The 27,596-nt window shown below is 31.6% G+C and overlaps 1 protein-coding gene across 1 annotated transcript; it reads right to left on the bottom strand.

The window, feature by feature from the left end:
- LOC111705116 (uncharacterized) lies at positions 1–23,216 on the bottom strand. The gene is made up of 17 exons (XM_023477569.1): positions 23,125–23,216; positions 17,913–18,010; positions 13,996–14,073; positions 12,994–13,103; positions 12,265–12,348; positions 11,936–12,031; positions 9,522–9,615; positions 8,758–8,879; positions 7,633–7,699; positions 6,905–6,976; positions 5,310–5,357; positions 4,162–4,294; positions 2,073–2,155; positions 1,545–1,751; positions 1,170–1,273; positions 819–911; positions 1–229 (listed from the first exon to the last, which is right to left on the bottom strand). The coding sequence occupies exons 1-17, from the start codon at positions 23,207–23,209 to the stop codon at positions 148–150; spliced, it is 1,656 nt and encodes a 551-aa protein (XP_023333337.1). The 5' UTR covers positions 23,210–23,216; the 3' UTR covers positions 1–147.
- Positions 23,217–27,596: the final 4,380 nt, after the last annotated feature.

Raw genomic sequence — 27,596 nt, 5'->3', positions numbered from 1 at the left:
TAAATGATTTCATATAACATATATGATAAAAATATGTACAAGTTTTAATTTTGAATTTATAATTTATAAAGATGAGTACCTTTTAACACCAGCGAATGGTACGACTAAAAACACCAGATATGTTTAAAAAAAATTAGATAATTTTGATTAAAGTTTATTTTTAGCTAGGCTGATTAGAAGTTTCATATCCTTCAACCGGGGTTTTCTGAGTCTTCCAGTTAATGAAGATCTGAAAAAACGTAAATTTTAGTAAATATATTGGTTTTTTATTACTTTTTAGAAGAAAAATATCTAATATCCTAGCGGGAATTTGAATCTAATCTGAAGAGTTAAGCATGAAAAAATGCTGTTCAATTTGTTGTTGTTTTAATTTTATCATCAGAAACACATCCTCAATTATGTACGTAAAATCTTAAATAAATAAAATATTTAATTATGCAACTGCTTTGTGGTATGTGACGGGATAAAATATTTCTTTTATGTTGAGATTTTGACTTGATTTTGTTTGTTTGAAGTTTAAAATTTGAGATTAAATAATAGGAAATGAGCCTCTGCCACAAATTTTTATTTTCTGATCCCCATATCTTTGCAACCCAAGGGCCAAGACCTTGGATATTTCATACTATGAATTATGTAGAGGATCAAATAATTTATGTTTGAAATATTAAAGCTTCACACCATTAGGTTGCAAAGATGTAGGGATAAAAAAATTTGAGCTTGTGGTAAAGACTCAATTCCTTTACTAACAATGTCAATTTATTTTATAATGTGTGTAACATTTTTTTTATATGTCGGAAAATAATATTGTAAAAATGTACCTGGCTGGATATTTTCTGTACTCACTGATCACATGATCTCTGTTTTCTGAAGTTTTAAAAACGATCATGATCGTTGATTCTCCATCTTCTTCTCTAAGTATAAATAATGTAAGACTTTTTAATTCAAAAAGATGGACCAGAGAATGCGTTATACTCTTCTGAAAAAAGAAACTTTTATCGCAATTTCAAGTTCGACGCTCCATGTAAAGAGGGTGATGCCCGATTTACAACGGTACCCTTAAAATCTTTGTGTGTTCGTAAAGTATTGAGATATGTGTGTGTAAACTTATCGAAACCCGCTTGTGAATAGCTGCATGTCTAGGACGTCAAGTACATTTTGTACTTGTATACCTTGAACTATGAATACTTTGATAATATTGTTCAGGATCCAGGTTTAGAGGAGATAGGATAGAGTCAACAACATTCTCTTCTTCACCCTCAGCTACATCGTTAATCTAGGAAATAAAGATAGATAGATAGATAGATAGATAGATAGATAGATAGATAGATAGATAGATAGATAGATATAGATAGAAAGATAGATAGATAGAAAGATAGATAGATAGATAGATAGATAGATAGATAGATAGATAGATAGATAGATAGATAGATAGATAGATAGATGGATAGATAGATAGATAGATAGATAGATAGATAGATAGATAGATAGATAGATAGATAGATAGATAGATAGATAGATAGATAGATAGATAGATAGATAATCACCTTTTCTAAAATTATTCCATTTTCTGTTAACTCTGTTATTTTGTCAACATTGAGAGATTCCGTATCCTTCTTGTTCTTGTGCTTCTTGTTCCTCTTGTTCTTCTTGTTGGTGTTGGTGGTGTTGTCCTCTACAGCGTCCTCCTGCTGGTCCGAGGTTGTATTTCCTCTCACAACAATGATGGCATTATCCTCCAATACTTCTGTGGCCTAAGATAAATTACATAAAAAAATAAATAAAGTTTATGACGGGACTGAAAAAATAATTATTCAGAACGGAAATATGCATTTAAAAGGAATATTTCCCTATTGGCTCACCCTACTGTACTCTGCACTCTGAAGCCTTTAGCTGTACTACATACCTGTGTACTGCTTGGTCTCTCATGCTCTTTAGCTGTACTACATACCTGTGTACTGCTTGGTCTCTCATGCTCTTTAGCTGTACTACATACTTGGTCTCTCATGCTCTTTAGCTGTACTGCATACCTGTGTACTGCTTGGTCTCTCATGCTCTTTAGCTGTACTACATACCTGTGTACTGCTTGGCCTCTCATGCTCTTTTTGTTTAATCATCTTAACAGACTCTGCATAACAATATCTTGAGAACTTCTCCTCTAAATAAATATTCATTTCAAGGTTTCGTTAGAATTTTTGTGCACATTAGCCAATATTTATTCATCTGTTTATAATAAATATTAAATTTATTTATAGATTGAGAAAATTTTTTATACTTTTCTATATGTCATAATTAACAATAACCATAATAAATCAATTAATCTTTGGTTAGAGGGACAAGGTAAATGACAAAAAAATTATATATTTTTATAATTATAATTAAGTCAAGATATATTTATCAAAGTTGGAACATAGCAGAAGACGACATTCCTTATGTTTATTCACTGAAGAAAAAAATGTACAGTATGTCCCATATCACATTTGATTGTGCTTGGTATCAAATTTAAATTTTTTAGAAACAATAAAAATTATAAAAGATTAAATTATTTTAAAATAGTGGTACAGTAAGAACCAGAAAACTATGGAATTAGATGACGACATTAAACCAATCTTTAATTGTTTGTGATTACATAGCTAATAGTTTACAAAAAGCTAAAAAATCCCATATCTGCAAGTGAAACGTGCAAATGCTATTTTTGATGTTTTTTGAACTATTTAAAATCATCACATGAGTCTAAAAGTCGTCTTTTTATTCCTCAGTTTTCTGGTTCTCACAATATAATTCTTTTATGAAAATATAGGGTTCTGCTAATGGCTTTATTTTGGCTTTAAGGCTCGTTATTTCATTATCGTGTTTTAAAATATTAACTGCGGTTGTATAAAATCGGGGAACTTTTGTTGAGAAAACTTTTTACAAAACTAAATTACAACGTTTCTTTAAATTATTCTTCGGCCCTCTTTGGAAAAATTAATGAATATAAAACTATAAATCTCAGTTTATGAAGTCTTGTTCTTTATTTTAATTCTTATAATTATGTTATTATTCAAATGTTTATAACTACAGATCTTCATTCCCGCTAATATGTTTTTCCAGTTCACCCCTCCCCTGTTTCTTTGCAAACTTATCCATATATAGTATATATACGATCTTGATTTCTTACTCTATAGTCTAATTCTCTGATAAGTATTCATATTTATTTCCTTCAGTTATTTGTTTTCGCAACTTACATTTACCTGATATATTATTTATTAGTTGGCCACAGATTGTTTTAATCCTATTGTCTTATCAGAGTTCATTCGAATTATGTTATAAATCAGTTTTGGCCAATCTTGTAGTAGCTGTCTTATCCAATTGTGTTATGCCTTGTCCGACTGAGTTTGCCTTATCCAACCTTAGTTTTGCCTTATCCACCCTGAGCTTTGTCTTGTCCAACCTAAGTTTTGCCTTATCCAACCTGAGTTTTGTCTTATCCGACTGAGTTTGCCTTATCCAACCTGAGTTTTGCCTTATCCAACCTGAGTTTTGTCTTATCCAACCTAAGTTTTGCCTTATCCGCTAAGTTTTGCCGTATCCAACCTGAGTTTTGTCTTATCCAACCTGAGTTTTGTCTTATCCAACCTGAAATTTGCCTTATCCAACCTAAGTTTTGTCTTATCCAACCTGAAATTTGCCTTATCCAACCTGAGTTTTGCCTTATCCAACCTGAATATTGTCTTGTCCAACCTGAGTTTTGTCTTATCCAACCTGAGTTTTGTCTTATCCAACCTGGGTTTTGTCTTATCCAACCTGAGTTTTGCCCTATCCAACCTGAGTTTTGCCTTATCCAACCTATGTTTTGCCTTATCCAACCTGAGTTTTGTCTTATCCAACCTGAAAATTGCCTTATCCAACCTGAGTTTTGCCTTGTCCAACCTGAATATTGTCTTATCCAACCTGAGTTTTGTCTTATTCAACCTGAAATTTGCCTTATCCAACCTGAGTTTTGTCTTATACAACCTGAGTTTTGACTTATCCAACCTGAGTTTTGCCTTATCCAACCTGAGTTTTGTCTTATCCAACCTGAGTTTTGCCTTATCCAACCTGAATATTGTCTTATCCAACCTGAGTTTTGCCTTATCCAACCTGAGTTTTGTCTTATCCACACTGAGTTTTGCCTTATCCAACCTGGTGTCACTTTTTTTATGAGCAGGGAATTGTTTCTAAGAAGAATCCCTGACTCTGCTGGATCCGGAGCCAGGGTTGTCAGCTGATCCTCTCCGACGTCGGAGGTTCTAGAGTCATCGTCGAGGATTCCCTCCTAAGAAATAGAGTTTTTCATAAATTGGCTTGTTTTGAAAATTGATCAAAAGGATTTTGTTTCACAAAGTAAAAAATCAGAATGAAATACAGGGTTACCCCCCAAAAGATGAGATTTCAGTGACGATTGTACGATTGTTCGGAATTTATACCGCCTGCATCCTTAAATTTATTATTCTCTGCATCTAAAAATTGGTCTCTTTCTATGCCCAATCATTAAAAATGCAACAAAAAAAATATAATTTAAGGCAAAAGACTTAATTCAACCTTGGAATCCTCGCATGTAAAGAGTTTTAGGTCGTATTTATAGTATCATCCTTTGTGGGTAACCCTGTATTAATGTTGAATAAGCTAGGAGTTTTTGCACAAAGTTTATACCATTTTAATTTTAAATGTAATCCAATTTACAATGTTTTATCACACTATGTGCGCGTTGCAGTCTTTTTTAAATTAGGCCCTATAATCATTGCTTCTAATTAATAAAAAAATTCTAGGTTTCGAGGCCGCTTCCTACTTTATGGTAATCCTCTATCTGAAACTATTTGAATACGTAAACAAAGTAAAAATGTTGCGAATTTTCATTTTTCATTTTTGGGATTATCATTTTTTCATTGCTTTGTGGATTTACAAAGATTATTTTAACTTCTTTCTGAATTCTGCCTGAATATTTTGTTGTGACTGTATTACAGATTTAACAGCGTGGGTTTTCTGAAGGTCATGATGTTTATTCGTTATTATTTTTCTATATAGAACCACAACGGAAATGGAGCTGTGCAAAATACCTGCGAGGTGATATAAAAAGAAAAGTTGAAGAAAGAAATGTATTCCTAAAATTGGGGGGAAAATATAAATATTTGATGAAATGAAATCCAAAACAAAAAAAGTATAAATTAAAAGCTTTACTTTGTTTACTTGTAAACTTGTAATTTTAAAAAAGTTTATTAGAAATCTGAACTTAAATGGATAAAATCGTCTTTATTGTATTGATATAAACGCCGACCACTATATTAACTTACCAAATCAGTGGAGTTTCTGGCGTCAATAATCTCATATTCAACAATTTTCTAAAATATAAAAAGTTTTATTTTTAAATATTTCCTTTTAATAATCTTTCATCTAAATTCAGAAACCCTAAAAATATTGATTGGTTTAGCGGATAAGTAAAAATAAATTATATCTTTTTTTCGGTGCAAAAAAAGAGCTAAAATTAATTCGAAAATTGTAATGAGATACTTTTTAGAATATTTCGTAGAAGAAATTAACCAAATTTATGTTAAAGATTTACATAAGAAGAAGTTTTTTTTCTTTAGAATTGGAAGACTGAAACAAGTTTGAAGATAATATATATATACAGAAATTTTTATATTGATTTTTTCTGTTTTTTTATTTTAGCTTTTCCTTTTGCTTTTTATTTAAATAAAATTTTGTTTAAATTGTAAATTCCTTTTTTTAAAGTCTCAATATCTTGACTTACTAAACCTAAATTTGGAACTGAACACTTTATCGATGCAAGCTCTATTACTCAAATCACGTAATCTATGATATTTCAAGCTTTAATTTAATTAGCTGATCTAACAGAAATAAAAAATTGAAATCAGTTTGTAAAGATATAAAGTTGAGAAAAAAAGAAAATGTAGCGAGTACAGTTCCTTCAGGGGTGAACCTATTTTACCGAAAATGTAGCGAGTACAGTTCCTTCAGGGGTGAACCTAATTTACCGAAAATGTAGCGAGTACAGTTCCTTCAGGGGTGAACCTATTTTACCGAAAATGTAGCGAGTACAGTTCCTTCAGGGGTGAACCTATTTTACCGAAAATGTAGCGAGTACAGTTCCTTCAGGGGTGAACCTATTTTACCGAAAATGTCAAATGAATTTTGTAACAAATTATACGGTGGTAAATCATAAGGAACATTTATAAAAAACCTCCATATTTCGAAAACTGTAAAGGCTAAAAAAAATTGTTTGTTTTTTGTTATTCTGACAATTATGTTTTTAAATCACCGGGTTTTTACTTATTTGTTGCTCAATTTTCAAGGGATCTTTACGAAATTAACGTTTCTGAACATAGTGTTTTAACACAGAATGATTTATTTTGACGATTTATTTGTTTACATTAATGATAATTTTCACAAAAAAATAAAAATTCTCAATAAGTTTGTAAAATATAAAAAATTTTTTTTTTAATTTATCAAAGAAAGTTTTAAAATTGGTGCTTGGTGAATCAGAGCATTATCATAAAAAATGCAGAAAATAGTTTCATCCATTACAAAAGTACACTCAAAAAAAGTTCTTTGAATTTTGCCACTTACTCTTTTTAAACTGAAGCTCGAGCCTAGCATGGTATATTTTAAAAATGTCCATGTCTAGGGCTTTTAAAAGTGGGAAACGTTACATCGTCTATACTTGACATCCTCTCTACTGAACTTCTAACCAACTAATTTTCCATGCATGCTGTTGTAAATACATGTGCAAGTAGGTCAGAAGTTTAGAATAGCGGATGTGCGTAGGTCGAAATATTCAACATCCTCTCTCGAGCTCTGTGTGCAGTCGTCTTTAAAGGCTTCTCCTTTGTGGGTTACTCTTATAAAGAAACTAAAACTTTATATTTACCTCGCCATTTTCAACAGAGTCAATATGTCCGCTCAGCATGTGTAGATAGGTGTCCACTTTGCACAGTAGAAACTAAATATCAATTAAACTTTACTTTTTCTCGCTAGAAATTATAACAGTGAAAATATGATATATATTATTATGGTGCAATTATCTTTTATTGATGTCTTTTCAGAATAGAGCTAATTGAATCTACTTAGAAAAAAATTCCATGACATAAAAATCGAAAAATTTTATGTCATGGAATTTTTACTAGATAGGTTTAGTAAGGTGGGTAAAAATCTAGATATGGTATTGTAAAATTGGTGAGCAATAGGATGGGTCGATTTTTTTTCACTTAGAGCTTAGAATGTGTGTGGACAAGTACGCCTAAATATTCCAAGAACGTTCATCATCAAACCAGTAAGAGGCAAAAAAATGGTTTTTGTATTACAAATTTAGCTTAATCCCGTAAACATTCGTTTTTTGACCATAGATTAAAATGTTTCGACAATATTCAGTAATTTTGGTCTTTCTAGTTCTGTTTTTATCTAATATTTCCTCAAAATGACTCTCAACTCACAATAGTTAAGCACAGGTATATCAATAGGGCCCTAAGCTTGGTTCCAAAATCGACCCATCTAAGTGAACGGGGGGGAGGGATGTTTTACCCATCTAAGTGAACGGGGGGCATGTTTTACCCATCTAAGTGAATGGGGGGGAGGGATGATTTACCCATCTAAGTTTACCTTAGGTTTAAAAATATCTCTAAAGCTTATTCCTTCCTCCACCAATGGAATCATTCTACCAAGTTTACTAAAAAATTCTTTAATAACTCTTTAAACTAAAAATAATTTATGATTTTTTTCTAATCAACTTTTCTTTTGAGAAATTATTGATTAATAAAGCCAATTGTTTGTGTCAAAAATCAAAATGAAAATTGAAAAAGAAAAAAATTTGTAGAAAACTTCTACGACATCCTCTCCATTGCATGTTCGTCTGATAACGGTTTAAAGAGTATCATTGTGAATCAGACACACCGTTCTATAAATGGAGATGAGATAGAAATACCGTCAACAGTTCCTTAATGGTTAATAATTAAAGGGAGGGTTCGCGAAAAATAAAAAGGAGGTTTGGCTGAATCCTAGTCAAACTCATATATGATACTCAAATGTAACCCTTAAACTGTAAACCCATTTTTAGATAGAATTCAGATCTCACGTTCAGAAATAAAACAAAATTAAACATTATTTCGAATTTTGTTTTTATACCTATAAACTTTTAACTTCATAGTTTCTCATTCATATTCTTCTTTACGTAATTTTTAATAATACAACCTATGATGATTAATAACTTCATAGTTTCTCAATCATATTCTTCTTTACATAATTTTCATTTATACATTCTTTGATGATTAACTTCATAGTTTCTCATTCATATTCTTCTTTACATAATTTTCATTTATACAACCTTTGATGATTAACTTCATAGTTTCTCATTCATGTTCTTTTTTACATAATTTTCATTTATATAACCTATGCTGATTAACCCTATCCCTGCTGGGGTACTTGAAAACCCCATGTTTTATGTCCAAATATGACAAATGATACATCATTAGAAAGCTCTTGTGCTCTACTTTTTAAACTAGTTCTTTCACAATACATTCCGTACAGATCTTCAGGGAGAACTCAGAAATACCCAGGGGTGACAAGCAGACTTTCTACACGCAGCATGGCTCGCGTAACACTTTTACAGGTAGAAAAACGATTCGAACACGCCGTGCATGAATTTTGTTTACAGTCCCTTTACACATGATTTACGAAAAAAGGATTATACAAATTGGCATTTTTTTTAAATTCGTAAAAAATACTTACTCTTTTCCGTGGACTTTGCCGGCAATAAGTGCTCCCATTTTGTTACTACTAAGTGGAGAAGTGACGGACCAATAATCTTCACATATATCCGGATTCAAAGTGTCACAAACACCATTTTCACCCTTAAAATATGATATCATTGTTTAGAATAATATTTTTATATTCCCTAAAATGTTAGATAAATTTTTTCGATTGGGGCTTGAAAGATGTTTTTCAATACTTTTTTCTCCTCGTCGTCTTCTATTTCTGTCTATTATGAAATGCCGCCGCAACGGATTTTTTATTTTGCAACTAAATTATTTCTAATTTTTAATTGGGTCACCCAAACATTTCAACAGCTTTAACAGTTGCAAAAGTTGAAAATTACAACATCTTATGTTGTCGAAGACGATATTTATTCCAATTTTGTCTGGTTCTCATCGTATAGAAATTAGCGTTTCCAGCAAACATGGGGAAATCGATTCGTGAAAACTCCGAAATTTTCTTAAACACAAATGCGAAGCTTTCGGAAAAAATCTTATTTCGGGAAGTTTCACATTTTATCTTTCGCTTTAAGTATAATTTCGCGAAATTGTCGAATATTTTATTTTCACGAAAATTTCGCATCATTTTTGCTTCCTTTCTCAAAATTTGTTTTCGCGAAACAGTTTGCAAATACGGCAAAAAATTTCGTAGAATTTCGCATTTTTTCGCGAAAATTTTCGTTTGCTGGAAACCCTAGCAATGTATATTCTTTTCATTTATTAGATATATTGTGAGTTTACCTGGAAAAATCCCAAAATTCCTGCTCGCATAAAATTATAAGATCCTCGATCTCGGTCAAACAAACCGAGCACATCTACAGCCAAATCCATCAAACTAGGGAGAAACAACGCAATCGTTATACATGGGTCTGGGTCACCCCGGACTAACCAGAGTTAGAGGCATTCGGTTTCTTCTATTTGAAACAAAGAGAATGGAATATATATTAGAGTGGAATTTACTAGAAATAAGTGTAAAACGGCCATTTTGTTGTACTGTTTCTCCATACTGTAGGTGTACTTTACATATTTGCGCTAAATAACCTTTTGGGCCCTGGAACATCATTTTATAGAAAATCTAAAATTAATATTAAAAAAACCAAATTATGAAATAGACTGGTTTCATAATTGACCAATGATCATTTCACATAGACTCTATGCCTTTCACTTTACATTTACAAGCATTGATTTTCCGTTATAACTATAAATCAAATGATGTGTTTTATTCACCTAATTTATTTTATAAAGTTTATTTAACAGCTTTAAACAACTTCCCTTGTACAATATTCACTACCATCTGAAATCCCCCTCCCTCCCTCACCCACCACCGCGCCGCTTGGCCCTTCCTAAATTGCAATTTCTGCATGAATACCTGCAGTCTGCAGATGAGAAATCTGTGTAAGAAAAGGTTTATCTCTCCATGGGGGGCAAACATTTAATTTTCTCTGTTCAATACTAAACCCTTTACTATAGTTTCAGTAGAAGTAAATATGTCCATTAACTGATATCGCCGATTGAAGCATTCATATCTCTAATTGGATAATGAGATGATAGATAGAAAGATAGATGTTACTGCCATATTATGTCTATTGGTTCAGAACAGACAACAAACACATGACTAAACCCTGATTGGATCACGCGTTAATGGACTCGGCATACAGAAGGAGGAGGCATAACCCCCCCTCCCCTCCACTCCTTTAAAAAACTAGTTTCCTCTAATGCATTTTCATCTCCTTGATCTCGACCCCCCCCCCCGCAGTCTCACTCCTTTACACATCGTAATGTTTGACCATGAACTCATCATATTTAAACTCTAAACAGTTATTGTACCTAATTTACAGATTATAAAACATGGTTATGCTTTCCTTTTTTTCTCTCTTTTTAGTCACTTTCAATGAAACCAATTGTTTATAATGCATTCTTTTTCTCCATCAAATCTTTTTCCTTATCCCCCTTTGTAACCATTCCCGCCCATTTCTCTTCACCTCTCCCCTTTCCCAATCCATCATCCCTTTCTTTTTTCTTCGTTTTCCTTCCCATTTCTCACCCCCCCCCCCNGGGGGGGGGAGGGAGGGTCAACTATTTGGTAGAGAGATATTTGGAAAGTGTAAAAGTTCACCGCAAAAGGTCTTCAGGTTCAGAAGAAACAACAATTTTGGATCAATTAAGAGAAATAAGGGAAAAGAGGAAAAAGTACAAAGTACAATGTATAAGAAAATGCAAAGATGCAAAAGAAGGGTGAAAAAATCGTCAAATTAAGAATAGATTAAAAGAAATAGGAAAAAGGTGAAAAATGAATGAGAATAAAAGGTGAAGAAAGTATATAATATCAAATTAAAAAGAAGAAAAAGGAATTTTAGAAAAGAAGGGGAAAGAATGAGGAAAAAATTTAAGAATGAGGAGGGAGCAAATGCAAATAAAGGAGAAAAATATTGAAGATATATATGAGTAAGGAAAGACGTATAACCGTAGAGAATGAATTAAATCAAAGAGAGAGAGAAAGCGAAGGAAAAAGATAAAAGTGTAGAGTCCTACAATCTAATGAGACAATACAGTTATAGTTTGAATTGAAAATAAATGATTACAATTAAAGGATAGGAAAATTCACGATCTTAAAAAAAATTCAAAATGTCACCTTTTTGCGCCGCTACCACTGCTTTATATAGACACCTAGTTTCTATATAAACTGGGTTTCAGACATTTCAACTTTCACTTCAGGATTATTTGATATTTGAGATCTTTTGTAATTGTTTAGAAACCGTATTTAATCATGTTGAATGTGTGTATATCAAACATTTTGTATTTTATTCATTCTTGATAAATATTTTATTACTTTTTACACTGTCATAAGAAACAATTATTTAGATTTCGATATTGTATAATGTTGGATAGAAAATTTATAGTGCTGCCCCCTCCCTCTTTCTCCAGTTTTGTTCACCTTAATGTATGCTACTTTTGTGCCTTCAGTGGCGTAAATAAGGGGGGTTATTGTCTTTCCATAATATGCTACTTTTGGAGGCACTTACTTTCCATAATATGCTACTTTTAGAGGCACTTACTTTCCATAATATGCTACTTTAGGAGGCACTTACTTTCCATAATATGCTAATTTAGGAGGCACTTACTTTCCATAATATGCTACTTTAGGAGGCACTTACTTTCCATAATATGCTACTTTAGGAGGTATAATTCGAGGCCCAATAATATCCACCGCAGTTTTTAGTGGTCCAATTTCTGCAATTCGTCGTGCTGCTCTAGAATTTTAGAATTTAATCTTTTTCTTTAAGGAATAATAATTTTTAAAATATGATAAATCAAATTTTCCATTTGTGACGTTAAATAGTTTTATTTAGTTTTTTAAGAAAAAATTTCAACTTTCTTTAAATTTCTAGAAATGGTATTTTTTTAAAACGATTATAAAGAATAATGCATTGAATTTTTAGAAAAAAATTTAAACCAACTTAAAAAAATTAAACCGAATTTCTACCTTTTCCCAGCAATGGCTTCTGCTGCATAGATGAGAAGTGAGTCAAGTTTGTCCACCACAAAGTCAATCAAACTCACTTCACTCCTGGATAAAGTCTTATTTTAAATGATTTTTAAAAATCCAGAAAAGACTTTACTTTAAAAGGATTGTCTAAGTCTATTGAATTTCAAGTAACCCTCCATTTAAAGAGGTGCATGTCCGATTAACAATGGTAACATTAAACCTATATCTTTTATAGCTTGCAAACTTGTTATAACTGACAATTTTCTCCATTGTTTCTGCAGAAGATTCCGCAAGTCACTTGGATATAAAAACCCCTATTTGAAAGTAATCTACTTTCAAAGTTAAACACATATTGTATATCTCAATCTTTTTTGATCATACAAAGCTTATACTGGTTAATTTGTCATATATGCCACTCTGTATTAAAGGTCGAAGGGTCATCTGAACTTCGTCAAAAAATCGATTAAAATCTGAAATATATTTTTTAAACTTAAACGTTAGTTATGTTCACAAATCACTATAAATCCCCTAAAAAGATGAATTTATTAGGCGTACAGTTCCGATTTGTCTTTTATAGTAATCTGTAGATATATGCCTACTGTACAACTTGCTTTAACTGCTTAAAATATGGCCCGTTGATTAAAATAAACCGGAAATTACAGTAAAATATTCCAGAGCAACCCAAAAACAGTCATAGCAGAAAATAACTCACTTTTAAAAAAGTACCTTGCAATGGGACCTAATCCAACAGCGTCCATAAGAGGTGCACTGAGGTCCATAACAACCCCTGTTACACCATCAAATGCTGCTCTTAGCAGTCCAGTATCACGCACCACCTAAAAGATTACTAAATTTACTGAACAGTTACAAAAATGTTTTGTTAACCGTTTTAGGCCTGATCGAACCCAAAAATGATAATTACCTCTGATAGATAAATGATTACCTCTACTAGTCCTGTATCTGTGTCCTGACTAATCCATTTGCAGTTAGATAAATAATTACCTCAACTAGTCCTGTATCTGTGTCCGGACTAATCCTTCTGTTAGATAAATAATTATCTCTACTAGTCATGTATCTACGTCCTGACTAATCCATCTGTTAGATAAATAATTATCTCTACTAGTCCTGTATCTGCGTCCTGACTAATCCTTCTGTTAGATAAACAATTACCTCTACTAGTCATGTATCTGCGTCCTGACTAATCCATCTGTTAGATAAATAATTATCTCTACTAGTCCTGTATTTGCGTCATGACTAATCCTTCTATCAGATAAATAATTACTCAACTAGTCCTGTATCTGTGTCCTGACTAATCCATCTGTTCGATAAAAAATTACCTCTACTAGTCCTGTATCTGCGTTCCTGACTAATCTTTAGTTATAAGAATAATTGCCTCTACTAGTCCTTATCTGCGTCCTGACTAATCCATCTGTTACAAAACTAATTACCTCTACTAGTCTTGTATATGTGTCCTGACTAATCCTTTTGTTAGATAAATAATTACCTCAATTAGTCCTGTATCAGCGTCCTGACTAATCCTTCTCTTAGATAAATAATTACCTCTACTAGTCCTGTATCTGCGTCCAGACTAATCCTTCTGTTAGATAAATAATTACCTCTACTAGTCCTGTATCTGTGTCCTGACTAATCCTTCTGTTAGATATATAATTACCTCTACTAGTCCTGTATCTGCGTCCTGACTAATCCTTCTGTTAGATAAATAATTACCTCAACTAGTCCTGTATCTGCGTCCTCGCTAACCCTTCTGTTAGATAAAACCTCACAAACAGTCCTCTGACTACATGCCTGTTATACTCCAGTTATAAACTATCTTTGTATAAAATTAAATATTGCTTTTTTTGCAAAATATTTGAAATACAATTTTCAGAAAATAAAGCTTGTTCAGAAGCTTATTTTTTTCCTGATATCATTTTTATGCATGTAAATTTATTCTTTCTGATTTTTTTATTTTTTGCTTCCTCCCCCCTTTCCTTCGTTGGTCATCTACTAACTGTGTTTGTACCCTGTAACCTTGCGTGGTTTGAAGGAAAGACTAAATTAGTATTTGAGCCCCGTAACTTCCAGTCCAAACCAAATTTATGGTTTTTCTTAACAAATCCAAAGTACGCTGAAAACTGTACATAATCCCTACCTATTTTACACTAATACTGCATTTTAACCACCTTTGTACACTACAAGTGTACATGAACCCCACCTATTGATACACTGATACTCCATATTCACCACCATTGTACGTGCTTAAATTGTGTACATAAACCCCACCTATTTTACACTAATACTGCATATTAACCACCTTTGTACACTAAAATTGTACATCAAACATACCCAAAGTAAGCGGTACTTCAAACCTACCCAAAGTACATTATTAACTTTACAGGAACAAACAAAAACTGTTCATGAATCCAACCATTGGTTTCCATAATAAACTAAACTATGCTAGCTAAAAAACTGTATTTGGAACCTAAATCGGTACATAGGATCAACCCAAGGTACGTTGAAACTGTACATGAAACCGAACAATAGTGATCCCTGTAACTGTACATGAAATCTCCCCATGGTACGCCAAAGCTGTACACAAAATGTACTTATCGTACGTCCTAAAATTGTACATAAAATCCAACCATAGTTTAATAAAACTTCACATGAAACGTCCACAAATTTAAAGCAAAAAACTGTACATAAAACCTGTCCAGTGTCCATGGTTCTATGTAAAAATACTGCATATAAACCAACACATAGTACACTTAATTTGTACATGAAAACCACCTGCATGAAAGACACTTACCCATAGAAAAAAGAAACTAAACAAAAATAGAAGTCATTCAACACTTCTGTCAATTTATAATCCGTTAAAATGCAATTTTCACAAATATTTTTTGACCCGGGGGTTTGCGTTAAGTGTCATTAAAGTTCTTTGTTTAGTTCGACCAAGTGAAATATAGAATTATTGGTAGTAAACAATAGTTCATGAATACCTTGACCTTCAACCAACCCTCTAAATTACCCCCCCCCCCCCTCACACCCTAAAGAACATAAAAAATTATTTTTACTGATACACATCGCCCTCCCACAATCTACCATTTTTCAAAAATTTCCCAACTCTTTATCCATGCTAATGCAAGGTTAACTCTGGATCCACCTACCCCCCCCCCTTTTCCACTACAACTCTTTTTTATCCTACTCTTTTCCAAATTTTCTCTTATACAAACTCGGTGTTATTTTAGAAACCCCATTCTTAAATCTGTATCCATTCAAGGCTTGCTCTGTCCCTTCCCCCCCCCCCCCCCTCTCTCTGTCGTTCCAAGTTCCAACTCTTTTTTATCAGACTTCATCAGTTTAAATAACATTATATGATAAATATGACCCCAACAAAACGAGCTGACAATGTGATAAACTCAACTTTTCTAGACCAGTTTCGAATTAGGTCATAACTGAACCCGGAGCTCGCAACTTTTAAATCGACGAAACCGATTCCAAGAAGAAAATGAGCTAAGTTTCAGTTATCATGCCACCTGAAGTTTAACTCATTTGAGTCGATTTAATTATTTCGATTAAAAAGTTGAAACTATATTTTAGTTCAGTGATAACGAATCAGATTTCAAGGCTCCCTTAGGATAGTAAAATGCAATAAATCAAAATCTAGTTTTTTTCCTGTAAATAACCATTCCTTTATAAAAAGCGGGTTTTTTGGTATGCAACAATTTTCAATTAATCCCGCCGGGATATTTTCATTGAAAGATACTTTGAAAATCTACAAAGGCAAAAAAAAAATCCGCAAAATCCGCAAACCCTCGGGTTTATCATTGAATCCCCTATTTAAAAATAAATGTCATTTACTCTCAGACAAATTAGAATCAATGGAAATTTAAACCCCCTCGGGATTCAATGATAAACCCGAGGGCGTAGTAAATGATACATTTCTTATACCACTTAGCTTGTCATAAATTAAGAATTACTAAATAGATAAATATATTAAATTATTCTGTTAGCTAAATGGGGAATTTTGATACGATAGATTTTAGCCATTTTTTATCTCAAGAAAAAATTCTGTTAAATCAAATAATCTAAGTTTAAAATATAAATGGTTTACACAATCAGAAGATTGAATTTGTAGCAAAAACACAGTTTCTTCGTAGTGCTGGACTCGTTTCTGACGGTTACCGCCAAGAAAGTTCGGTAAAAGAATCCTAAAATTTCGCACTAAAAAGTCCTGGGGAATAAAGTCCTTTTATTAAAAAATCTCCGGAAATAAAGTCCTACCAATTCGAGCCTTTATTTTCTAGGACTTTTTTTCTGGCTCCATTTATAATTTTATACAAAAAGTGAAGATGCATGATATACTCTGGAAGAAGTCTTCGTTGTAAACATCAATCAACATCAAAAATCAATGATCGTGGGTTTTCAGGGTCTTGTTATTAAAACACTCCTAGCTATATTCAATATGCAGATACATGGAAAAAGTTCTTTTTTGGAAAATAATTTTTTTGAAGAAATATAAAATACATTTCTTACATTTGTAAATATTTATCAAAAGTGTAGTTAGTATTTCCTTTTGCATTTTATTTAAGAATATGAAACAAGCCCTGTATATGAAGTACATACAAAGTACACTTGTAAGCAGAATTATGTACACACCTTTAATAGGACTTTTTTTTCTGCAGACTTAAATTACTGAGTTCAAATTTCCCGAGTCTTAGGACTTTTTTTCTAGGTTCTTCTTTTTCTCGGATTTATTTTCTTCCGGACTTTTATTCCTGTCATTTTTTTTCCTGAGGCTTAATTGACAGCCACCATGCTATTTTAGGAGAAAAACATAGGACTTTATTTCCAGTGATACTTTTTCCAATGACTTGAGAAAATTTGGACTTTTTTCCAGGGTTTTTATTTCCAGGTTTTTTTTCCTGAAACTTTTTCCTGGGACTTTCTTACATAGATTCGTTTCGATCATGTACAACTTAATATTCTGGTCACAACCCATTTATAAATTCATTTAGTTTTGATTAAAAACTATAAATCTATTGAAAAAAAGGAAAGAATTTATTTACAATAAACTGTTTCGACAATACACCTTAAGAACTAGTTTTATTGTAAACATGAAGCAATGAAAAAGGTAAACAAGGCTAATAATTTCTAAACATTGTTTACTAAATGTTGTTTGTTCACTATAAAACTACATCTAAAGCTTTTAAAATATGTCAAAGTAGAAAAAAAAGTATTTCTGTATATGTTAAATATATTCCGAAATGAAATGAACACTTGCCTCAACCTCTAATTTTTAACCTTTGGATCTTTGCAAACGTTGCATTTAAAACTTTGAATTCTGCTGAATCCACCGGGTTACAATCAGCATATAAAAATACAAAATAAGTATAATATACTTGGCTTTCAGAAAGCGCCATTGAATGTTAGATTTCAAGTTTTCAACTTTAAAATGTTGCTCTATCTACGGCATTCTCTCTTCTTTTCAAACCATTAACAAAAAAGAAGATTAATCGTTTTTTTTCGTGAATTCTAAAACATCTAGTTAATATTCTGAAGTTTTGGCCGGATCCGTTCAATCGTTTTGACGTTTATTGGAAACAAAACAAGAAACAAGCATTAAGTATTTATGTATATATAACTGCCTGATGTTTCATATCCACAGAGTGATATCTATCTATGACGCTTCGCACCCCACCCATCACCTCATCATCAGGACTAAATATATTCCGCACTAACTCACCTATAAACACAGAACAGAGATTAGAATAGCCAAGGAAAAATTGCCTATGAAAAGGAGTTCAAAGTGTACTATTTATAAACGTTTACAAATTATATGCAGTACATCATAATAATACAGTTTGATTCCTGGACATATCCGTTACAATTTCTTCTTTTTATAAAGTTTATGCTGAAATGAACTCGGGAATGAAATGCATCACAGGTTGTCAATGAATTGATTTAGAGAAAATGAAATAATTTTTAAGAAAAATTTGTTCAATAAAAAGATGTTCCAGACCCCAGAAGGTTATTTAGCACAAATGTGTGAAGTACACCTGCAGTATGGAAACAGTACAACAAAATGGCGGTTTTTCACTTTTTTTACTTAATTCCACTCAATACTTACCTCTTCTCTTTGCCTATAAATAATAAACATGCATATACATAGACAAAACCATAATGTTTTGTGAAAACCAAAAAAATTGGAAATTACGATCAGAATGTTCGGAATAACAACATTTGTGAAATATCCTTTTTTGCCTCTAAAATAATTTTCTTATAAACTTTTTTATATCAAATTTAGTTTTAAGCATATTGTTTTCCTGTTGGTCAAAATTTGACTGTTTGCAAAAAAAAATCGATTTTTTTAAAATTTTGTTGCCGTTAAACTCCGACCCCGGAGATCTCAAAATCGGAGATGGTCACTTTCATAATTATCAAAAAATTGTCCTTTTTGTTTTGGAATAACCCTAACATTCTGTTAAAAATTTTGTACAAAATGCTAGTAATTTTCTCAAAATTACAAACAAAATTTTAGGGTTTCCTAAAACAGTATGTCTTGACAATGAGGAGATTTTTTTAAAAATGCAAATTTGATTTTAAGAATGGGGTGGGTCGGATATACTCTTTTAACGATGTGCATTGTGATAAGCCAAGAAATTGCACTTAAAAGAAAGTTTATAACATACATGTTTAAACTAAAATCATTTTGGAAAAATCTTAAATCTTTATTAAAGCAAAACTTTCAAAACTTTTAACGCTTGAACAACTTTTTTAACTGAAAATCTATCTATTTTATCAAATATGATCTTTTCCACAGTTAGTTTTCCTCAGATCTTTCATTTTAATTAAACTTTAAATAAGTTAAACTGTATATATTTATATTTCCTATAAGGTTACTTCTCCTATAAAGGAATTGAGTCTTTACCATAAACTCAAATATTAAAACCCCGATGTATTTTAAACCCAATGTTGTAAACCATTGATATTTCAAACTCAGACTATTTGATCTAACAGAATTCATAGTTTGAAATATTTAAAGTTTACAACATTTGGTTCCAAAGATATAGTGATAAGAAAGTCAGAGTTTGTGGCACAGACTCAATTCCTTTACAATTCCTATAATTGCATTTTCTATTATTACATTTTCTAAAATTTGTATTTCCACATTTATAAATTAATTTCAAAAATGTAGCCGCAGAGCTCGGCCCCCTATAGCCGGGTCTTAACGCGGCCCTCGGCCCAGAAATTGTGTGAACACGTAAACCAACGTAATGTGTACTTATCGGAAGTGTAATTTTATATGAAATGTACTTACGGCAAGTGTAATTATAATAAGTGGAATTATAATATTTATAATTATAGCAAGAGTAATTATATAAATCTGGAAAATCAAGTTTTTAAATAGTATGTTTGTTCCGAGGCAAATACACTGAGTTCCCCACAAAGGATAAGTTATGAGACTTAATGAAGAGCTGAAACTCTTCACGTATAACGAGCAAAGAATAAAATTAGTTCTTTTGCAGACTTTATATCATATATATTATAGTTTACAATAAAAAGTTTACAATAAAAGAAAACCAAGAATTTGAAAGAGGACTTGACGATTTGCGTACAGTCGTCTGTAAGTCTGAAGTCTCATCCTTTGTGGGTAACCTTGTATAACTTATATACTTCGACAATTTAAATTTTCTTAAAAGGTTTATTAATGTTCCCAGATTGGTCACATGTGAGTGTGACACATAACTAAGTTTTTCAAATACAACATTTATCATACATCATAGATAAGACATTTCATAGATAAAGACATTTCATAGATAAAGACATTTAATAGATAAATACATTTCATAGATAAGACATTATATAAATATGACATTTCATAGATGGGACATTTCATAGACAAAGACGTTTCATAGACAAAGACATTTCATAGATAGGACATTTTATAGATAGGACATTTCATAGATAGAACATTTCATAGATAAAGACATTTCATAGATAAAGATTTTTCATTGATAGGAGATTTCATAGATAAAATATTTCATAGGTAAAGACATTTCATAGATAGGACATTTCATAGATAGGACATTTCATAGATAAAGACATTGCATAGATAGGACATTTCATAGATAAAGACATTTCATACATAGGACATTTCATCGATAAAGACATTTCATAGATAAAGACATTTCATAGATAAAGATTTTTCATTGATAGGACATTTCATAGATAAAATATTTCATACATAGGACATTTCATAGATAAAGACATTTCATAGATAAGACATTTTATAGATATGACATTTCTTTGTTAGGACATTTCATAGATAGGACAATTCATATATAAAGATTTTTCATAGATAAAGACATTTCATTGATAGACATTTCATAGATAAAGACATTTCATAGATAGGACATTTAATAGACATAACATTTCATAGATATAAAAGATTTTTCATGGACAGAGAAGATTTTTTTACGAATGATATTTTTTTTTCTTTCTTTTCATCTTAATATTTTCCCTTGTCTATGAAAAATTTTCTCTGTCTCTGAAAAGTCTTATCTATGAAATGTAGGCCATGTGTTCCTTCTACCGTGTAAGAGAAACAACTGAGAAGTTGCAGTTCTTCCAATTATATTTTGCGGATTTTTAACAATTCACTCGAGCATTTTCATTAAACAAAAGTATTGTGAGTGTCCTTTCTATCAAATATCCTATACATTAAATATCTTTCTATGAAATATCTTTCTATGAAACGTCTTTCTATTTAATTTCTTTCAATAAAATGTCTTTCTATGAAATGTCTTTCTATGAAATGTCTTTCTATGAAATGTCTTTCTATGAAATGTCTTTCTATGAAATGTCTTTCTATAAAATGTCTTTCTATGAACTATCTTTCTATGAAATGTCTTTCTACTTTTTTCTAATATATTATTGTGGATCGTAAGAAGGTGTAAATCAAGTACAATATTGAAAAGGTAAAAGTACATCTCTGGAAAATTCCAATTTTAAAAACTAAATGTCCACGGTACACAAAGTTACATCTTTTACAAATTTTGGAGTTTGATGAACAAAAATTTTGCAAAAATATTGTGAACAATTTTTGATAAAAATAATTTAAAGGTAGTTTGGCATTACGTTTACAGTCCCTTTAATCAAACTTATAAATAATTAATTAAATCAAAATAAATTTAGATCTTTCCTAACATAAAAGAGGAAAACCAATTGATGTCAATAGACAACAGTTTTCGAAATGTTATGCAAATATTCACAGGTATTAGATAAAATTGCTAAAAAGGGGGGGAATGAAGATGGGCGCCCCCTCCCCCAGAAAAAATTGGAAACTTCCCCTGCCTAATAAAATGGATATGTAAGAAAATTATTGTGGGAAAAGTATACATTAATGAAAAATAGAAAAATCAAACAAACATTGCAAAAAAACCTTTTTTTGTTAAAATATACCATTCTTAGAAATAGAATGCTTTATTTTCTTATAAAAAATATGTTTCATATTTTTTTCAATTCAATTTTATAAATTTTATTACAGTTGCAACGTTTTATAACAATTACTATTCTGACATATATGTTGCTAAAACAAGTCAATTCGCAATTATCGTTTACACATACGTGTGTATAGTTAACAGTGTGTTTGATTTCAATTTCTCACTTGTTGAGTGCCATAGGACTAAGCCTTCTAAAAACTAAAAATTAAACGTTCTGAATAAACGACTTTTTACATATCAGATTCAGTGGAACTACACATCAAATTTTCATAGAACAAAATTCTTTGAAAAATCAAAATTTAATGATATGCGCTAGATCCCCATTTTCATTTTTTATTTAACGAAAAGTGCATCTAACCTATATGTTTGTTAGACTGTTTTAGGTCAAAAACGCCTGGACAAGAAAAATAGTGATTAATTTAAAGAGATATGTTTTTTTCATTACCGCGACACACCATCAATTTCTAGTCTAACAAATTTGAAGGTCATATATTTACTCTTAAATATAAGAATTACCGGGTTTCCACACTGCAAACAATCACATTGTTGTATTCAGGAGTGTAGGTACTAGCTAGACCGATAGAAAAAAAACTAACATCTGTTTGGAAAAATTAGCATTCAGTCAGTTTAAAGAAAATCAGATGGTTTCACTAAATCAATGATCAAAGATAAAAATAAAATACAAGGAACTCAATTATTGAACATTTCAATAAATTGACAGTTTTCACTTTCTCTATTTTGTCTGGTATACTGGTTGTGATGTGCCTCGATTTTTTAATTGATCATATTTGTAGATTTACAATCACAACGCACCATTTAAAGACATTTGTGCGATCAAGAATTAATGAGATATCCATGTTTTTAACTTTGAACATTGATTATTTTCACATGGTGGTTTCTCTACAAAAGTGGATAAAATGTATAGCATTAAACACTAAAAACTGTGACGATATTTTCCATATTTTTATCAGATTAAGCCGTTTGCCGTTGTGAATTGCAGATATGAAATGATGATCACGTGAAATAACAGTAAATAAATAAATAAAGAGATGCTAAAGAACTAGAAAGTTAGATGTTTAGTACCCCACTAAAAAAAACTTTACCCCCCCCCCCCCCCCTCTCCCATTTCCGAAACAAAAATTCTTCAGGATTCTGTGTTTAAAAATAAGCGCGGCCTTATTGTTATGCTAAACCCTATTGTTAAATAATTCGAATCGTTTAGAACTGTTCTGCCTTGATTTGAAGAAATCCACGAAAATGGTTGAAACAAATTCTCCAAAGTACATCCAATGATAAATATTTTGGAAACTATTTGTTTTTCTTTTTGTGTTGTGAGTGTAAGGTATGATCCTACCTATTTGTATAGGTGGAGTTTGTGCAGTTGTAATCACAAATAATGTGAACAATAAAATCACAAGAATTGTTGTGAGTGTTTTCATGGTAAGGTGACTAGAACCACTGAGAAAACATAGGTCAAAGCCATGCACGCTCAACCCCGGCCAATATATCAGTTACTACGCAGCCGGTATCCTTGTATACATATATATAGCCACTACGCAGCTAGTATCCTTGTATACATATATATAGTCACTACGCAGCTAGTATCCTTGTATACATATATAGTCATCACGTAGCTAGTATCCTTGTTTACAGATATATAGTCACTATGTAGCTAATATCCTTGTAGGTGTATAGGTCATTTCCCCAGCACAACTTCCCCAGCACAATTTCCCCAGTACAACTTCCCCAACAACAATTTCCCCAGCCGCTAATTTCCCCAACAATTACTTCCTTAGTCACAAATTTTCCCAATAGCAACTTCCCCAACCGCTAATTTCCTCAACAGCAACTTCCCAACACCAATATCCCCATGCAGTAATATTCTTAATTTCCCCAACAGCAACTTCCCCAACAACAATTTTCCCAATATGCAGTAAAACTCTTGTATAAAATGAAATAATTAAAATATATTAACAATTTATAAAAAATTTACATACTATTTAAAATTACACATAACTGAATTCTCAATATCTGGCCGAGCATTGTCTCAGGAAATCAATTTTTTCCATGGAATTGTAGTTCCGACACAAGACTCGTATAATTCGTCCATTCTGTTCATGTTCGACTTTCGAAATTACGTGATTATTGATAAATGAATAATATTAAAGAAAAAAAACTTGAAAATTCTAGAAACATTAATTATCAGAAAAAAGTGAAATTTAAAAACTGGTATTTTCCCATTTGTGTAATGACGTTTTCCACTCTCTAAATTATTCTAAACAATTGGGTTGAACAAAAGAGGGAAAGAACGGGAAAGAGAGAGAAACAGAGAGAAAGAGAGAAAAAGAGAGAGAAACAGAGAGAAACAGAGAGAAACAGAGAAAAACAGAGAAAAACAAAGAGAACCTGAGAGAAACAGAGAGAAACAGAGAGAGAAACAGAAAGAAACAGAACGAAAGAGAGAGACAGAGAGAAACAGAGAGAAAGAGAGAGAAACAGAGAGAAACAGAGAGAAAGAGAGAGAAAGAGAAAGAAACAGAGAGAAACAGAGAAAAACAGAGAGAACCTGAGAGAAACAAAGAGAAACAGAGAGAGAAACAGAAAGAAACAGAGAGAAACAGAGAGAAACAGAGAGAAACAGAGAGAAAGAAAGAGAAGGAGAGAGAAAGAAAGAGAAAGAGAGAGAAAGAGAGATAAAGAGAGAGAAACAGAGAGAAACAGAGAGAAACAGAGAGATATAGAGAGAAACAGAGAGAAACAGAGAGAAACAGAGAGAAACAGAGAGAAACAGAGAGAAACAGAGAGAAACAGAGAGAAACAAAGAGAAACAGAGAGAAACAGAGAGAAACAGAGAAAAACAGAGAAAAACAGAGAGAACCTGAGAGAAACAGAGAGAAACAGAGAGAGAAATAGAAAGAAACAGAGATAAACAGAGAGAAACAGAGAGAAAGAAAGAGAAGGAGACAGAAAGAGAGAGAAAGAGGGAGAAAGAGAGAGAAGGCGAGAGAAAGAAGGAGAAAAAGAGAGAAAGAGAAAGGAAGAGAGTAAAAGAAAGAGAAAGAGAGAGAATGAGAGATAAATAGAAAGAAAGAAAGAGAGAAAAAGAGAGAGAAAGAGAGATAAGGCGAGAGAAAGAGAAAGAAAGAGAGGGAAAGAGAAAGAAAAGAATCAGTAACATTTTGTATTGTACATTTTCGTATAGTAACATTTGTAAAGGTAACATTTAGTATAAGTAACATTTTGCTTAGGTAACATTTCGAATAGATAACATATTGTCAAGGTAACATTTCGTATTTGTAACATCTGGAGTAGTTTTTTATATAATTGTAAAAAAATCATCTAATATATGCTATTTAATAAGCGATTGAACATATTTTCTTATTTACCGATTTATTATCAGATTTCAGGCATTTTTAATCAGGCAGGATGCTAAACTGTTCAGCAAGTAATGTTACGCACAGGTCCAACAGTTGACAGCAGTCTTTATGATATTTGTTAACAACTATGGCACCCTTACCCTATTGGCGATTACACACTTAGTGAGTCTATTCAGAGACAAGGTTTTGAAAATGTTGTAATTTGACGGATTTTCTTCATCATGGTTCCTAGATTTCTTTGCAAAATTTCTCATGGGTAATTGTATACGAAATATTAGGTTTTGTATAGTATATTTTTGTATAATAACATTTCGTATAGTACACTTTGTCCAGGCAACATTTGGTATAGGTAACATTTTTCATAGGTATCATTTCGTATAGGCATCATTTCGCATAAGTAACATTTTGCATAAATAACATTTTGTATAGGTAACATTTCGTATAGGTAACATTTCGTATAGATAACATTTTGTATAAGTAACATTTCGCATAACATTTTTCGTCGTCATCATATGAATAATTTTTAAAAAATCGATTCTCAAAACGTAACCACCCAAATGGATGATTTTGAACGTCGCCTTTGCGCTTAAACTCAGTAATTATACATCAATAAAACGATATATGTCTCAAATTAATCATAAAAAATATCTCCACAATACTACATTCTCAGTTTAAGTACCATACATTGCCGGTCACTCCCTTTAAGAAAACTAGAATGAAAGAAAACCTTTGAATGCCTATATGACCAGTTTAATCCTCAGAACTAGCTCAAGTTCATTTTGCTTCACTTTCTTAATGGATTGTTCTTGTAACTTCAAGTGATCTGTTATTTAAAGAGGAATATGCCCGATTTTTACAGTGGTTCCCTTTAAACCTGCCTTTTTTCTATCATCAGTGACAGATTTCCACAAGTTATTTTTACAGTGGTTTCCTTTAAAACTGCCGTTTTTCTATCATCAGTGACAGATTTCCACAAGTTATTTTTACAGAGAAACCACAATTGAAAATTTTCAAGTTTTTTAAAGTGAAAATCACGAAAATTTATTATGAGCCAATTGAAAATATAATGTTTGATACTTTTGTTTGATAGTTTTTGTTGAAACAAAGTATGCATATTGAAATCTCAACTAAATATACATTCATTGAAGTAGATAATTAGTCAGCACTCAAAAAATTTAAACATTTTAAGGAATGCATTCATTGAACTTATAAATACATATTGATTCAGCAAAAGTAACAATGTATTCTCGTTGACTGTAGTAGACTTTGACATCTACCATTAGCAAAGGGTGTGAACCCATTCTTGTTGACTGTAGTAGACTTTGACATCCACCATTAGCAAAGGGTGTATACCCATACTCGTTGACTGTAGTGGACTTTGACATCTACCATAAGCAATGGGTGTGAACCCAATTTTGTTGACTGAAGTAGATTTTGACATATACCATTAGCAAAGGGTGTGAACCCATTCTTTGTTGACTGTTGTACACTTTGACATCTACCATTTATTGGTTAATTTTGATGTTAAATAAAAATAATTTTTTTTAAGTTTTGACAAAAAAAAACTATATATTTGGTTTTTTTTTGTAACAGTTCGTTAGCTTAAAAACTGGAAAACTTTTATTTTCATCTGATAACGTTAATTCGAGTAATCTTTCATTTATAGAGTTCCACAATAAACCCTTTAAACCGTCGTCTTGGCAAAAATAATATCCTTTTATTTTGCACTGAAAAATATTTATATTCACATGTGTTTCTCTAATAAAAGTGACTTGCGCATTCAGGGGGGTTTGAATATAAATAGATTGTAAATTGTACAGTAGAGATTTTGAGAAAACTGAATAAAATGGCTTGAGGTACCGTTGTGAATCGTTTTAATTTTGGAATTATATAAAATTATGTCGAGAGTCCCCTAAATTCTCAATTTTTAGAACAAATATATTTATGCGGATTCATGTTTTATCGATCCGAGAAACTTTTAGAAAAATGTTGTCGCCAATTATTGAATAATTTTGCATATTTTGTAAAACTAAACATTCAAAAATATATAAGCAAATATAAATTACATCATTCACATTAAAATGTTGTTTATAAATCTTTATAATCTAATACAGGGGACATTAGTTCCAAAACTAACACTTTGCCCATTTCTAACACTGAGTTTTAGAAATGGGCACAATATGAAAGACTGGATTTTTGGGATCCCGGCCCATATCCAGAGTAAAAGTCGATAATAAAAACTATAACCAACATTTAAATAAACATGACGAGGACAACAATTCCCAATTTTAAACTTTTTTTAAAATCAAAATTATAATAAGAGTTGTTTTTAAATTAAATCTTTTAACCGTTTTCAAGACAATATCAGGTTTTCCATTTTCGAACATATCCTGAATTTGAAACAGTGTCGCGTATTCGAGACAAAACCAGCTTTCCCGTTTTTAAGTAT

Source organism: Eurytemora carolleeae, unplaced genomic scaffold (assembly GCF_000591075.1).
Source record: "Eurytemora carolleeae unplaced genomic scaffold, Eaff_2.0 scaffold650, whole genome shotgun sequence".
In the NCBI taxonomy this organism is placed as follows: Eukaryota; Metazoa; Arthropoda; class Copepoda; order Calanoida; family Temoridae; genus Eurytemora; species Eurytemora carolleeae.
This window is presented reverse-complemented; position numbering and strand designations above follow the sequence as displayed.